At 37.4% G+C, this 17,667-nt stretch overlaps 1 protein-coding gene across 1 annotated transcript in view; it reads right to left on the reverse strand.

The window, feature by feature from the left end:
* FCHO2 (FCH and mu domain containing endocytic adaptor 2) overlaps nucleotides 1–17,667 on the reverse strand; it is a 119,957-nt gene that overhangs the window by 53,222 nt on the left and 49,068 nt on the right. The window contains exons 9-10 of the mRNA XM_049707713.1: nucleotides 2,414–2,458; nucleotides 649–721 (exon numbers count right to left, since the gene is read on the reverse strand). Coding sequence (XP_049563670.1) covers nucleotides 649–721; nucleotides 2,414–2,458 — 118 coding nt within the window. The remainder of the gene's footprint in view (nucleotides 1–648; nucleotides 722–2,413; nucleotides 2,459–17,667) is intronic.

The following is a 17,667-nucleotide window of genomic DNA, read 5'->3' on the forward strand; positions in this document are numbered from 1 at the left end:
TCTCAGGTAGTTCTAATGTATAGCCAAGGCAGAAAACTTGACTTAGCTAATACTAGTTTAATTCTTATATTCTAATTATATTTCTTTGTATACCAATTTATTTTTTAAAAAAGGTAAATGACATTTATACTCCATCTTCCAACTAAAAATGATGAATTAATATAAATGTTTAAAATATGTTAGGACTTTTTTCTCCCCCACTTAACATTTTCCATTTATGTACACATATATCACTAATTTACTATATGGTTAGAGTTGTCTTGAAAGATTTTCATCAAATTGCTGACCATGGTGTTTTTCTTAGGTTATTAAGACTTAGAACAATTTTTAGTTCTCTCTGTACTTTTGCTTGATTTTTAAAAATATGCATGTATCACTTTATAAAATAAGAGTATCTTTAAAGTTTCAATTTCAAAACGCTAAAGCGTTCATCTTGAAATTTTAAAATAATAAGAAAAGTTAACACTTTTAACTAAAACTAGAGGAGCTGGCAAATGTTCTTAGAAAAGTTTGTATTTTTCACATCTTAGCCATATGTACTTTGGGTTATTTCCAAAAGAATTTTTTCTTTTCAAATTCATAACAATAGTCTTATTCTTAATTATTTATAACCATAGAAAGGATTTTGACAATATTTAATATACTTACACAGACTCTGTATCCTTTTCCTTTTTAATTATTCCTGGTAAACCAAAAGTCTTTCTTTTCCTTGGTCTTATACCTTAAAATAAATGTATATTGTTACAGAAACATAACTGTTCCTGATAAATATATTAAACTTATGAATGCATCTTGTATCTTGACACACAATTTGCTCATAACTGTTGATACTAAATTTGGATGAAAGAAAGTATCAACTGCTAAACCCTAATATTTAAATAAGTCATAGTCTGTTTAAATTTTTCTTATGTTGATATAATATAGCCTTTTATTCACCAAAAGGTTATACACAGAACATTGATTTGATCAGTGAAATTCTCTCTTCCCCTAAATCACCTCAGGCAAAATAAGCACTTGCAGATATCTTAAGACTTCAAAGAAAGTACATTATTCACTATATTAGATTTTGTTATAAATGCAGGTCAAATCATGTTCCCGGTATAAAGGGTCACAAAATATAAACGTGTTGTTTTAAATGAAAAGTTGACAACAGATCCATTAACAGTACGACATGGGAAACTTATAATACGGCATTCTTTTGTCCATATGTTATCTCTAATACAAATAACGTTATAAATGGATCCAACCATAAATGAGGAACAAATACCATCTCTATTTTGCCAAATATGGCAGTTCTTCCTCTTCTTCTTGCATGACAAATTATTTTTTAAACGTCAGTCATGCTATCAATCGTTAACAGAATTCAGCACTTAAAGCTTAGCTACTTAACTCTTTGAGAACTAGAGTACACCTAAGCTAACCTCTCACCTTATAGATGAGGAAACTCAGAGTATTATTTTTGTTTTTTTAACTCAGTGTTATACAACTAGTTAACACTACAGCCAGGATTATAATCCAGATGTCTTAGAATAATGTACTTGCTTTCATGCAAAACTAACTCCCTGAACCATTTATTTGCAAAGCATGTTATAATATTTTAAAAATAAATACATTTTTATTCTCACAGAGTGTTATTTATTATAAACATTTTTAAAGAACTTTTAAAATTCTTTTAAACTTCTGAAGAACTTTTAAAGTTTGAGTACACAGAACTTAAATAAGTACTGCTCTTAGTCAAACAGATGGTAATTATAAAAAGTCTAGGCCCCAGAGCTCGTTGACTGCTCAGTTAATAACCTTACACACAACAGCAAACCATTTCTCCATATTCTCACACAGGTCTTGGAAAAAAACAGAAGACTGCTTTCAAATTATTTCTAGCAGCTCACAAAGTAACATTATAAAACATAACAAAAATTGCAGACATCTCTTGGGTTTCAGACTATGAAAAACATCAATTTAAATAGGAAGGGTTGTGGATCCTTGCTCTAAGTCAAATCATCGCCTATTTTGAATGACAGTAACATAAGCATTAATACATAACCTTATTAATTACTAAAATGTTACCCATTGTAGAATAAGCAGTATACATCAATATGTAGTGATGAGTTTCATATTTATGACATTAGAATGTTTAAAGATTGATATCAGTGGAGAAAACAATCTCAATGCATATCTGCAAACAAATACATGTTATATTTAATCTTTTAAAAAATCTATATTCTAACACACTAATATTCCTTTGGGCAAACCTATTTTTATTAAGTAAACATTAATACCTGCAGGTCTTCAAACCACATTCACATTTTTTACATCACTCCATAGACATGCTAACACCAATGGATAGCAGCCCCTCTATTCAGTAAACAGAAGCTATTAGCTAGCTCCCACACATTACAACTAGTCAATTTACCTTCAACTGCACTAGCAGGGTCACATTCTTCAAATTCAATAAGGCCTAAAAAGAAAAAACATGAACAAGTACTGGTTTAAAAAAAAAAAAAAAAGCTGGTAGAAAACAATCACATCAGATCCCATTACATGTTTTTAATTGTTCTGAAACATGTTCCAGTGTTACCTGATAGTGTTAATTAAAATATCAGCAATAATTTAAAAATCAAATAAGCCTAACACTGAAAAAAGACCGAGACTAGCCTATATCATGAACACAATTTACTGACAACCCTTTATATATGATACCACAGAACTGGAGACACAGAGATTTAACATGTAGTTTCTGTTTTCAATAAATATCAGACTAAAAATGTATGTTCCACTAAATGGTCACTTTAGCCCTGCCTTATTAAATGGTAACTGGTACAACCTGCTACATCAAGAAATTTAAAAACAGAGCCTGAAGTAACAAGTGGATGATAGGGACCTCCCTGGTGGTGCAGTGGTTAAGAATCCGCCTGCCGATGCAGGGTACACGGGTTTGAGCCCTGGTCCGGGAAGATCCCATATGCTGCAGAGCAACTAAGCCCGTGTGCCACAACTACTGAGCCTTTGCTCTAGAGCCCGCGTGCCTAGGGCCTGTGCTCCGCAGCAAGAGAAGCCACCGCAATGAGAAGCCCGTGCACAGCAATGAAGAGTAGCCCCCGCTCGCCACAACTAGAGAAAATCCGCACACAGCAACAAAGACCCAACGCAGCCAAAAATAATAAATAAATAAATTTATTTTAAAAAAACCCAAACAGTGGATAATAGAGGATTTCACTACTGGTCCTTCTGAGATGTTAAGCTTAACTATAACTACATGCAAATTCACGATCAGAGTTCTCATTGATCATTCCATTATGAAAGAAAACCATTAATGAACAAGAAAAATTTCTCTATTAAGTAGGAGCATTTAAAGCATTGGCTAAAGTGTCCTGCTTCTTACCCCCAAATCAAAGATTTACTTCCTCAGTTCCAGTTTTTATTCAAAAAGAGTAGATTAACATTTAGTGATAAACAGAATAAAAGTCATAAATGTGAGTTGATAAACAAGGTCTTAATCAATTAACTGGCAATACCTTCCCTACTGGGGCATTCTTATGACATATATCATATGACTAAAAAAAAAAAACACTCACTACTTCCATCCAAAAAATTCTTAGAGTCAGAAAACAGCCCAATTAAAATTTCAAGGACTTCAAGTCCACTCTGTAAATCTTTAAGCTAAGAATTCTTTAAATGAAAGGGTAATGAGCTTGTTCTTAGAATCCTTTAAAGGCCTACATTAACAGTTTACAAAGAGATGAGAACTGAAAGATCAATAAAGATAAAGAATTTTAGTAGTATGTGCATCTGATAAACAGCAACTTTTTGCTTGGTGTAAGAATTATTAAGAATGAAAAATTTCTACTTAAATTACCAACAGCTTATTATGTGTTATTAGTTTTATCACTTACTAACAAAGCTTGAGAGAATATAACCACCCATCAAAAAAATATATAGTATATATTAAGATCTTTGGATGTTATCATATATATGAAAATAGTAAAGGCATCCATTAACTCTATAAACATCAGTCCCTTCAAACAAAATTCTACATTTTTTCCTCACAAAACATCTCTCCTATACCAGATATCTTGATCACTGTTCTCTTTATCTTTTAAAAACATCCTCTTAAAATCCATTTGAAACAGAAAAATATCCAATAAAAATAAGCTATTCAAAATGACATTTTTGAAATATAAGATGCCAAATCCTTTCAAATTGTAAAATATATATTAAAACATTTTAACTGAGTTCCATCCACACATAAGCTTTTCTATTAAAAACAGAAACACTAACAGTTTCTAGAAAAATAAAACTAAATATATACTCTTAAAAAAACCATTAAATCATGCATGAAAAAGATTTTGTTTTTCAAATGGCATACGCTCCACATGCTGCTTCACATGGCAAAGCTCTGCGTGCCTGGCTCAGAGCCAGTTGACAGCTCAGCTGGATATCAATGCACATTCTGACCCCCCTTGTAGCATGTCACTTCTGAACTGTTTCACAAGTAGAAAGTTTATTCACCATTTCCCCCAAATGCAGTACACTGCCCATCATTCTGCTCTTTAATCATAAGACAAGTTACTTTTTTTGAAAGTACCAAAGCCAGAGTGAGAGTCAGAAAGAATAGTTTGCTACCACTGGAATTTCAACTGTTTTAGGCTCAATTAATTCTGTTGTCAAAATAAATAAGTGTTCTTAGTGCTTAGATTTTATGCTGGGCTGCAAGGGCAATTTAGTTTGTATAAAAGCAAATAAGACCATTTTGGCTCTGTCTCCTGATGCTCTTTCATACATTATCTAAAAATGCCATCATGAGTTCAATTAAAAGCAGAAGAAATTAAAAGCAGACCTCAAAGAGGGCAGCGATCCAAAGCAAGACAATTCTTACACATGATGCTTTAATCATATGTAGGAATAAATTATTGCTAGCAAAAGAAAAAGAGAAAGTCAATAACCTAAACAATTCATCCAAACCTAATTTGGATCAAAATTTTTAAGAAATGTTACAGAAGGAAAGAATTTATTTAACAGTAATCTTTAATCACTGCATGTATTTAATCACTACATGAATGAGGTAGAGTATTAAAAAATGTTAAATACTGGGCTTCCCTGGTGGCGCAGTGGTTGAGAGTCCGCCTGCCGATGCAGGGGACACGGGTTCGTGCCCCGGTCCGGGAAGATCCCACATGCCGCGGAGCGGCTGGGCCTGTGAGCCAAAAGTTAAATATTTAATTAATAGTTTCCATTGTTTTGGAATCAATTCCAAATCTCAGGTCATCAATAAAATCTGCAACTTTGTCTAGCTATAAACTGGCCTCAGAACTCAAATAAGAAGTCTGGGCTACCCAAATCAAGTATATTTCTGCATATATCCAACTAAAACCACAGAACACCAGTTCTAATTAAAAGCCAAAGTAAAACATACAAACATGGCCAGATCCCAAAGTCTAACAAAAAGTGATGATAATGGGGAAGGGGTGGGGGAGAGAGGAGGGAGAGGAAGGGACAAAGAGAAAGAGGGTGGGGGGAGGGTGACTCAAACAATGGGAGTCAGTGACATTTTCAAGCTTGCTCCTGGGCCTATGGAACAGAACACAGGCACATTGCTAGGTACCTGGGATGATGAACCGGGCAAGCTAACATGAAAAAGAACATCAAAGTCTTGTGGTGGTGTGCAAAGGGCACGGAAGTTCAAGTCCTGGTTTTGCCACTTGCTTTTTGGCTGATTACCTTGGACTAGTTACCCTTTTGAACCTAGGTCTTACCATTTTTATGAATGATATGGGGGGTGATAATAATACTTTTTGTTATATTTGCTTTCTCTTTCTCCCTCTATACATACTCATACTTGTAGTTTTTTTTTTTTCTTTCACTTGTTAAATCATTTGAAAGTAAGTTGCAACATCAATGCTACTTCATTTCAGGAGTATTTATTTTAATAGCGGGCTTGTAACAACAATTTCCTCAGTCCAGTGGTTCCAAATCCCAAGTCCTAGCTGAATCTTCTAGAGCAATGCTTCCTGTATCAGAAACACCAGGAGGGCTTGTTAAACCACGAATTGTTGGGCCCCACCTGCAGAGTGTCCTTTACAGAAGGTCTAGGTTGGCGCTCAGGAATTTGCATTTTAAACAAACTCCCAGGTGATGTGGATGGTCCTAGGATCACACTTTGAGAACTACAGTCCTAGGGATTCCCTGGGTCCACTGCCAGATATTCAGTAAGTCTAGACAGTGCTTCTCCAATTTTACTGCACATACAAACTGCCTAGGGATCTCACTGAAGTGCAGCTTCTAATTCAGTAGGTCTAGGGTAGGGCTTGAGAGTCTACACTTATAACAAGCATCCACTGATGTAATGCTACAGGTTCTCAACAATGGCCGTATGTTAGAATCAGACGAGTTTTAAAATATAGTGATACCAAGGACCCACCCTAAACCAATGACATCAAAATTTCTGGGATAGTGCACTGGCTGTTCGTTTTTAAATTTTTATTATTATTTTTTTATAAAGCATTTAAAATATATATATATTTATTTATTTATTTATTTTTGGCCGCGTTGGGTCTTCATTGCTGTGCGTGGGCTTTCTCTAGTTGTGGTGAGCAGGGGCTACTCTTCGTTGCGGTGCGCAGGCTTCTCACTGCGGTGGCTTCACTTTTTGCGGAGCACGGGCTCTAGGCACACGGGCTTCAGTAGTTGTGGCACACAGCCTCAGCAGTTGTGGCTCACGGGCTCTAGAGCACAGGCTCAGTAGTTGTGGCACACAGGCTTAGTTGCTCTGTGGCATGTGGGATCTTCCCAGACCAGGGCTCAAACCCATGTCCCCTGCTTTGGTAGGCGGATTCTTTTTTTGTTTGTTTTGTTTGTTTTGTTTTTGTTTTTTTTTGTTTTTTTTAGTCTGACAAATAAAGTTTTTATTTCAGACAGATTTTTAAAACCCGATGTCTCATCTTCATTCTTTTTCTTCTTGTATTAGACCATAGAGTGTATTCCAGCTTTACTGTTATCCAACCCAACCAACACTTTCTTTTTTGGCCTTTATTTTTCCCTCATCCACTTGCCTTATGGTGGAGAGAAACATATCTGTGTTGCATATTCAGGTCTCTTTCAAGTTTTTTATCACAATATACACATTCTATTTCATTAAACATTCAAGCAATTCTGAGTTAAGTGGACACCATAACATTATTCTATTTATTTCTCACAGTATCAGGCTTAATTCTTTGGCAGTGGTGTTTGCAATTATCTATGTTTAATCCATTATGATCTAATGACTTTTCTCAACATAAATTTAATTAAATGTTCATAGCTTGACAACTGTGTGTGAAGCATGATGCAAGGGGGAACAAAGATCAATTTCATGTTTGCCCCAATTTCAAGCAGCATATCAGTAGTGAAGGAGACATGGGATACAATTATAGAAAAGACTATGATACAAGTTGTGTTACAAGTGTTGTAATAAATGCACAGCTCCTTGGAAGCAGAGAAAAGAGAAATTAATTCTGGCAGGTGCAGTTAGGAAGAAAATTGTGTAGACTCTGGAGAACTGGCAAAATCTGGCAGGCAGATTCTTAACCACTGCGCCACCAGGGAAGACCCTGTTCGTTTTTTTAAAAAAAGAGAAATTAAAAGGAAAGGGAAAATATTTTCAACGAATGATTCTCACAGGTATCCAAGGCTTGAGAAGCAGTGATGAGGCAAATCATCACTTAAATCAAAGGATGGTCTTAAATCAAAGGAATGGGTTTTCAACCATGGAATTTCAGTCACAGTTAAACCTTCTAAATTTTCATCTAGTTCTCCAAACACAGCATCTTGGCAGTGAAATATAATCTCCTCCTACATCGAAAATCTGACACTGCCTCCATACTCCCAGACTGAGTCATGTTTTCACTTTCTGTGATCCTGATGAAACCTTTAAGGCTTATACTCTGCTCACTATAATCTCTTTTCTCTGGGAACTTCCCCCTTCCTCACGAGTGGTACAGAAGCCATGACCTAGTCAGAATTGACTGGACTAGAAAGAAGGTTACCCCAATCCAAGATTACCTAGACCAGTTTCTTTCTGGTCTAGAAGAGGGATAAAAACCTGGGTTAATTCTGAGCTGTGGCTACAATTAAGGAACAAGTGGAAATACCTAGAAATTACTAGGAGATCACTTTACATCATGTACCTGGAGAAGCAAAGAAAGCTATTCTGCAAATAAATAAATAAATAAATAAATAAAGCAGTAAAATGCAGAGACTCAATAAAGGAAAAATGATACCTAGTGTTCCTACTGGTGTGGGTTTCCTTCTGCAGCCTGGCTATATCCCTGATTTTGAATCCTCGGGATACCTCAGTTTCTTTCCCATAAACTTCCTTTTAAGTTCAGATTGATTTAACTTCTTTTACGTACTGCAAAAACCTGAAACTCTGTCCTAATTCTTAGGCATACGTAAAAACTGTAATCAGCGTACTTTTTTACTTCTATTTTTTTGTCAGTGTTTATACTTCAAGTTAATGAACTAAGCTTTCCTTAAAGCCTGCTCAAAACAGTTTAAGCTTTACTTCACAATTTAGGATTCTTATTATGATGATCAGTTACTGTGCTGTGATATGACTGCAGATGTAGTTAGTGCAGGATATCAGATTAAATGATTTCTGAATCCAAGAAGAACAGTAATCTTTTGAAAAAAGATTACATATTGTTATGAGCTACACAATTCTAACGTATTATGACATACCTGCTACTATACTACACAAGAAGTACATTCCCTAACAAAGAGTTAGGCAAAGGTCTTCTGTAAAAAGTCAAGATGGTAAATATTTTGGACATTGTAGGTCATAAAGTCTGTCACAACTAGTGACCTCTGCTGTTGTAGTGTGAAAGCAGTCACAGACAGTACATAAACAAGTGTGGCTGTGTTCAAAAAAACTTTCATGGACGCTGATATCTGAATTTTACAATTTTATGTATCACAAAATACTGTCCCGTCCCCGCCCCCGCCCCCACCCCACTGCCAATCATTCTTTGCTGTAGGCCTCAAAAAAGAGGCAAAGCTCAATGTGGCTCGGTGGCCACAGTCTGCAGACTCCTGCTCTAAAAGATAATCACTATCAAGAGGCATATGCGTCCCACAGGGCAGAGTTCTATGCCTCTGTCCTAGGTGGTTAGGGCACAACAGGTGAAGGTGTACTCCTTCATAAAGTGAAGCTTCCCTGTTATTTTCTTTGGGAGTTCTCCTCTTTTACTCTATTTGGGCTAATCTACATTATCCTCTTCACTAATCATCATCCATTCTTCTTTTCTCTTTCTCTAGTCGTCCCCACTTGCTATCAAACAGAAAAACCAAGTAATCAAAAAATATCTGGTGTGGTTTGTGGGTCTTTGATCTTCTTGGCTATTTTTAATTTTGCTTTCTACAAAAGGGTTTCTACTTCTCTGAATTAAAAAAAAAATTTCATGGAGGGAGTGGAAGGAGGTTCCATTTATAGGTTTGGCATTACTCTTAATCCTTGAGGGGTCTGGAAAGATGATCACTAGTTTTTTTTTGTTTTTTTTTTAATCTATATACTTGTACCCTATACTTTATTCTTTTTTCTTTTATTTCCCATTTTTATTGAGATGTAATTGACATACAGCTCTGTATAAGTCTGTCATACCACATAATGACCTGACATACATATACTGTGAAATGACTGCCACAATAAATTTAGTTAATATTCATCTCCTCATACAGTTAATCCCCCCAATTGTTTCCCTTGTGGTGAGACCTTTTAGGGATTACTCCCTTAGCAACTTACAGATACACCATGCTGCAGTGTTAGCCAGAGTCATCATCTTGTGCATTACATCCCCAAGACTTATTTATCTTACAACTGAAAGTTCATACCTTCTGACCACCTTCATTCAGTTCCCCAGCCCCACACCCCCTGTCCCCCTGACACTGGTAACCACTGATCTAATCTCTTTTCACTTTTTTTGAATTTTATTTTTTTTATACAGCAGGTTATTGGTTATCTATTTTATACATATTAGTGTATATATGCCAACCCCAATCTCCCAATTCATCCCACTGCCACCACCACCCCCATACTTTAAAATAATATACCTAATGTAGAAGCTAGAATATTCCAAATATCTAAACTAATAAATTAATTTCACATTTAGCCGGTCTGACCACAAGAATCTCATTTTTCCCTTTCTCTTTGTGGCTGGCTGTTTCAATATTTTATGTCTACCTTTCTGGGGCTTTTTCTGTTTGTATCTTTATTTTTTTTTTTTTTTGAATATTCATTTATTTTTAATGACTTATTAGAACAAATACCTATAGATATCATTATATATGATATATAAATTATACAATATATCATGTATTAATTATTAAAACATACTCTGGTAAATATTATATATTCAATATGAAACAGGAGGAAAGGGGGCAGGGCACAACCTTTAAAAGAATTACATAGCCCGAGGACACAACATAAACTGATTAGAACAAAATAGGTCCAAGATGGCGGACGAGTCTACTTCCACTAGACCTTGAGCCTCAGTATACACTCATTGTAACACATCAGCAAGCTAAGCGACACACCCACAGGTGCCACGACAGTTCCAAGGATGACCATAAAGGTCAAAAAGTGGGCGGTGGCTCAATTCCTAGAAATCCCCACCCCTTCCCCAAAATAGCTGGAATACTCCTCCCACTCATCAGCGTATGAAATTACTCACCCCTATAAAACTAACAACCCCATACCCTGGTGCTGCCCTCGCCTTCTTTTTTTTTTTTTTTTTTTTTTTTTTTATAGGTATACCTGGATTTAATTCTCACTTCTACCGCTTGGTAGCTGGATAGCCTTAGGCAAGTTTCATACCTCCCTGAAATTCACTTAATTCAGTCTGTAAAATGGCATAATAACTTATTATAGCATCCTTTTAGGAATTTTAAATCAGTTCTTGAAATAAAAGTACACAATATATAGACAAGTATGGATTCCTCAATAGATGTTTGACCTTTCATTTCTCCAGTATCCCACCCACATCAAATAAAGAAAAATACTTTTTAAAATTTACGAATATTTCATTGTTGTAAAGTTAAAGCCATAAAAATAATCAAATGGCCTACTATCATACCGTTAGAAGAAAAAAAAAAAAGGTGTTCATGAGAGTTCCATATTAGAATACAAGTTTTCCTTAGGCACCTGTTTATGTATGCTATTCTGCTCTTTACAATAAATAATTAAATTTAAAAGACTTAATTCCTCACTTTTAAGACCTTATTAGTTTACAAATTACATATTGACCTATGCTAAATTTTATACCGACCCATGCTAATGAATTCAGTACAGAAAACAAAAAACACTGCACTCAAGCAAACTACATATATATATATATATATATATATATATATAACTTATATGAGAATTGCTACTCCAGCTTTCTTTTGGTTTCCATTTGCATGAAATACCTTTCTCCATCCCCTTACTTTCAGTCTGTATGTGTCTCTAGGTCTGAAGTGGGTCTCTTGTAGACAGCAAATATATGGGTCTTGTTTTTGTATCCATTCAGCCAATCTGTGTCTTTTGGTGGGAGCATTTAGTCCATTTACATTTAAGGTAATTTTCGATATGTGTGTTCCCATTCCCATTTTCTTAATTGTTTGGGGTTTGTTATTGTAGGTCTTTTCCTTCTTTTGTGTTTCTTGCCTAGAGAAGTTCCTTTAGCAGTTGTTGTAGAGCTGGTTTGGTGGTGCTGAACTCTCTCAGCTTTTGCTTGTCTGTAAAGGTTTTAATTTCTCCATCAAATCTGAATGAGATCCTTGCTGGGTAGAGTAATCTTGGTTGCAGGTTTTTCTCCTTCAACACTTTCAATATGTCCTGCCACTCCCTTCTGGCTTGCAGAGTTTCTGCTGAAAGATCAGCTGTTAACCTTATGGGGATTCCCTTGTGTGTTATTTGTTGTTTTTCCCTTGCTGCTTTTAATATGTTTTCTTTGTATTTAATTTTTGACAGTTTGATTAATATGTGTCTTGGCGTATTTCTCCTTGGATTTATCCTGTATGGGACTCTCTGTGCTTCCTGGACTTGATTAACTATTTCCTTTCCCATATTAAGGAAGTTTTCAACTATAATCTCTTCAAATATTTTCTCAGTCCCTTTCTTTTTCTCTTCTTCTTCTGGAACCCCTATAATTCGAATGTTGGTGCGTTTAATGTTGTCCCAGAGGTCTCTGAGACTGTCCTCAGTTCTTTTCATTCTTTTTTCTTTATTCTGCTCTGCAGTAGTTATTTCCACTATTTTATCTTCCAGGTCACTTATCCGTTCTTCTGCCTCAGTTATTCTGCTATTGATCCCATCTAGAGTACTTTTAATTTCATTTATTGTGTTGTTCATCGTTGCCTGTTTCATCTTTAGTTCTTCTAGGTCCTTATTAACTGATTCTTGCATTTTGTCCATTCTATTGTCCATTCTATCTCCAAGATTTCGGATCAACCTTACTATCATTATTCTGAATTCTTTTTCCGGTAGACTGCCTATTTCCTCTTCATTTGTTAGGTCTGGTGGGTTTTTATCTTGCTCCTTCATCTGCTGTGTGTTTTTCTGTCTTTTCATTTTGCTTATCTTACTGTGTTTGTGGTCTCCTTTTTTGCAGGCTGAAGGTTCGTAGTTCCTGTTGTTTTTTGTGTCTGTCCCCAGTGGCTAAGGTTGGTTCAGTGGGTTGTGTCGGCTTCCTGGTGGAGGGTACTAGTGCCTGTGTTCTGGTGGATGAGGCTGGATCTTGTCTTTCTGGTGGGCAGGTCCACGTCTGGTGGTGTGTTTTGGGGTGTCTGTAGACTTATTATGATTTTGGGCAGCCTCTCTGCTAATGGGTGGGGTTGTGTTCCTGTCTTGCTAGTTGTTTGGCATAGGATGTCCAGCACTGTAGCTTGCTGGTCGTTGAGTGAAGCTGGGTGCTGGCGTTGAGATGGAGATCTCTCGGAGATTTTTGCTGTTTGATATTATGTGCAGCTGGGAGGCCTCTTGTGGACCAGTGTCCTGAAGTTGGCTCTCCCACCTCAGAGGCACAGCACTGACTCCTGGCTGCAGCACCAAGAGCCTTTCATCCACAGGGCTCCTTAATTTGGGATGATTCGTTGACTATTCAGGTATTCCACAGATGCAGGGTATATCAAGTTGATTGTGGAGCTCTAATCCGCTGCTTCTGAGGCTGCTGGGAGAGATTTCCCTTTCTCTTCTTTGTTCTCACAGCTCCCAGGGGCTCAGCTTTGGATTTGGCCCCGCCTGTGCGTGTAGGTCGCCGGAGGGCGTCTGTTCTTTGCTCAGACAGGACGGGGTTAAAGGAGCCGCCGATTCGGAGGCTCTGGCTCACCCAGGCCGGGGGGTAGGGAGGGCCACGGAGTGTGGGGCGGGCCTGCAGCGGCAGAGGCCGGCGTGACGCCGCAGCCCGAGGCGCGCCGTGCGATCTCCAGGGCGAGCCGTCCCTGGATCCCGGGACCCTGGCAGTGGCGGGCTGCACAGGCTCCCCGGAAGGGCGTGTGGCCAGTGACCCGCGCTCGCACACAGGCCTCCCGGTGGCGGCAGCAGCGGCCCCAGCGTCCCATGTCTGTCTCTGGGCTCCGCACCCCCAGCCGCGGCCCGCGCCCGTCCCTGGAGCTCCCCCAAGCAGCGTTCCCAATCCCCTCTCCCCGTGCACCAGGAAACAAAGAGGGACGCAAAAGTCTCTTGCCTCCTCGGCAGGTCCAGACCCCTCCCCGGACTCTCTCCCGGCCAGCCGCGGTGCACCAACGCCCCGCAGGCTGTGTTCACGCCGCCAACCTCAGTCCTCTCCCGGCGCTCCGACAAAAGCCGGAGCCTCAGCTCCCAGTCCCGCCCGCCCCGGCGGGCGAGCAGAAAAGCCTCTCGGCTGGTGAGTTCCGGTCGGCCCGATCCTCTGCGCTGGAATCTGTCCGCTTTGCCCTCCGCACCCCTGTTGCTGTGCTCTCCTCCGCGGCTCCCAAGCTCCCCCACTCCGCCTCCCGAAGTCTCCACCCGCGAAGGGGCTTCCTAGTGTGTGGACACTTTTCCTCCTTCACAGCTCTCTCCCGCTGGTGCAGGACCCGTCCCTATCCTTTTGTCTCTGTTTAGTTTTTTCTTTTGCCCTAACCAGGTACGTGGGGGGTTCCTTGCCTTTTGGGAGGTCTGAGGTCTTCTGCCAGCGTTCAGTAGGTGCTCCGTAGGAGTTGTTCCATGCGTAGATGTATTTCTGGTGTATCTGTGGGGAGGAAGGTGATCTCCGCGTCTTACTCTTCCGCCATCTTCCCGGAACTCCTGTTTGTATCTTTAAACACATTATAGTCCCTGGAAGTCCTCAAATGGAAGCTATAAACTTATATTATCATATAATGAAAATATAAATAAACTCTGCAAAAAAATCTTTTATTTAAACATATTAGACAATGGCCTACCAACTTTTTAAGTTATCTATCCTTGTTTCTTATAAATGGAAACTTGCTTAACTTTTATGAAAAGTAAACAGTGAAATTAGCAGAATGACTGTAAAACAGGAAATTTCAAAAATATGGATTTTAATCTCCTTTTACAACTAAAACATATGAGAATGGGTAGAAATACTAGGATAATGTCGTTAGAACATAACAAGACATTCAAAATTAGAAAACACCTGTTTATTCATGACTGTTTCAGACCACAGGTGCTTTGATATACTCAAAGCATACACTTTAAGTGACTCAAATTCCAGAAGGCAAGGCACTACAACACTGAAAAAGTAACGACAAAAACAGTCTGGAGGTTCCTCAAAAAATTAAAAATAGAACTACCATATGATCTAGCAATTCCACTTCTGCTTATTTATCTGAAGAAAAATCACCGTCTCAAAAAAATATCTGCACTACCATGTTCAGTGTGGCATTATTTATAATAGCAAAGGCATGGAAACAACCTGTCTACTGACAAATGAATGGATAAAGAAAATATGGTGTGTGTCTATATATACATATATATATGTGTGTGTGTATATATAGACACACACACATACAAACAAAATATTCAGCCATAAAAAGGAAGGAAATCCTGCCATTTGTGACAGCACAGATGGACCTTGAGGGCATTATGCTAAATGAAATAAGTCAGAGAAAGACAAATATTGTATGATCTCACTTACATGTGGAATCTAAAAAAAACCTGGACTTATAGATACAGAGTACAGATGGGGGGTGTCCCCCACTAGGCAAAGCGGGTAAAGGTGGTCAAAACATACACACTTCCAGTTATAAGACAAAGTAAGTCCTGCAGATGTAATGCACAGCATGGTGACTTTAGTTAACAATACTATATTATGTATTTGAAAGCCGCTAAAAGAGTACAGTCATCCCTCAGTATCCAAAGGCAATTGGTTCTAGGATCCCTGCAGATACTAAGTTTCGAAGATGCTCAAGTCCCTTACATGGCATAACGCAGTCAGCCCTCCATATCCGTGGATGTGGAATCCTCGGACAGACAGGGCCAACTGTAGTCCTTAAAAGTTCTTATCACAAGAAAAAAAAATTTTTAACTATGTGTGGGAATAGATGTTAACTAAACTTACTTTGGTAATCATTTTGCATTACATACATATATCAAGTCATTATGTTGCATACCTTAAAGCTAATACAATGTTATACGTCACTTATATCTCAATAAAAAAAAGTAATGACAAAAATGACACTACATATAATTAGTATAAAATAGTCTCAATGAATAGGAAAAAAATTTAATGCTCTCAAAGTGTTTGATTTACATAGGAGAATTGAAGACATAAAGTTAGAGGTTATATATCTCAACAGATAACTGACTAAAGAAATTTTTCAGTGCAAGAGAAATAGGTTAACTTTCAGTTATACAAAGTTTTTAAAGAACTGGGCCTCTTGTTTTCTTTTTAAAATGTGTATCCCGTAGGCCTAAAACCAGTTTACAGAGGAACTCATCCACCAGAGGGAGCCCTTACAAAACAGGAGAGAAAAATGTTAACAGTAAAATAGTATATACAACTCAAGGTTAGAATACTTCTTACAAAACAAAATCCACAATCACGTGTTATTTTTCTGAGAAACACAAAATTTCCATCACTGTAATGGACTCCCCTCTAGTGACATAAATAGAACAAATATGTACGAAAGAGCTGTAACTCTTCACCCACAAGTCAACTGGAGAAGTAATACTTATTCTTTCCATTCCACACCCACACCACTCCCTTTTTTCCCCTTAAATTAGTTCTAGGATCACTTATTTTGAAAATCAGTCACATATACACAATGTCAACAGTCAGCCTGACATATACACAATGTCAACAGTCAGCCTGAAACAGTCACCTAATTCTGGGTTCAGTAATTCTAGGAAAGCCCATGTCACCACAATCTTCACTTCCCTCTTACCATTTAGTTACAGAAATTTTCTACATGCCGTATACCTTGAGGCCATTAAATTTAAATTTATAAACAATAACCAAGAGTAGCTAACTATTAATCAGGTATGTATTAATTTTTAGAAAATACCATTTATTAAGTACTCAATAAAAACCTCACAACCACCCCATGAGGTAGGTACTATTATTATCCTCACTTTATAGATGAGGGTACTGAGGCTTATAGGTCTCACTGGTAGTAAAGAATAGACCACAAACCACAGGGCTAAGTAGTGTGCTACACCACAGATAAGAAAGTAACTGAAATTTTTCTTGAGATAATTGTAGATTCACGGTACAGTTCTAAAAAAAGAAAAAAGAAAAGAAATACAGCAAGATTCCTTGTATACTTTGCCCAGTTTCCTGCAATGATAACATTTTGCAAAACTACAATACAATGTCACAAACAGGATACTGATAATGATACAATCTATCAACCTTATTCAGTTCTGTCTAAGGCATTTTTAACCAGCCAATACACATTTGCTTTTATTCTATCAATACTTCTAAATGCTCTATATAAAAATTCAATTGTTTTTACCTCTCTTAACTGGTTTGCACTTACAATTTAATCTTTACAATGAATTTTAGGGTTTCACACTATTTTGTAGTTATGTATCTCAGCATCCTCATTCTCCTACATATGTAAATTTAGGTAGTTCTATTCTAATTTCTCCAAAGCATGGGCCTTGAGGTCAAGGATCCTGAAATTTAATCCCAGTATTCTGGCATGTACTTAGCTTTGGCAAGTAATTTAACCTCTCAATATTTCCATCATCTGTAAAATGGGAATAACAGTACCTACTTCAAAGAGTTCCTGAAGATCAAAGTTTGCCTGCAAAGCAGTTGACATAGTACATGGCACAAAGTAAGTAATTCACTAAATTTAACCATAATTACTTACTATTCCTTCACCAAGACTTATCTAATAGCAAATCCACCCATTCCAGCCTCTTTAACATGCTAACCTATATGCCCATCTGTTCATTCATTCAACAAAAATGTACTGTTTACACATAATAAAGATAAACAGATGAATCAAAAACAGAACTTTTCTTCATAAAAGCACAATTACTAAAATTTAAGGTAGACAACAGCAATGCCAAAAAAAGGTACAAAGTTCTCTGTTTGATGGTGGAAGTAACACGTGACCTGGCTTTTTAAGAATTTATTCATTTGAAAAATGAGTGGGATATAGCATTTTCTAGAGCAGACATAAGGGCAACTAAGGTACCAAGGGCAAAAGCGGGGTTTGGAT

Source organism: Orcinus orca, chromosome 3 (assembly GCF_937001465.1).
Source record: "Orcinus orca chromosome 3, mOrcOrc1.1, whole genome shotgun sequence".
NCBI classification, from domain to species: domain Eukaryota; kingdom Metazoa; phylum Chordata; class Mammalia; order Artiodactyla; family Delphinidae; genus Orcinus; species Orcinus orca.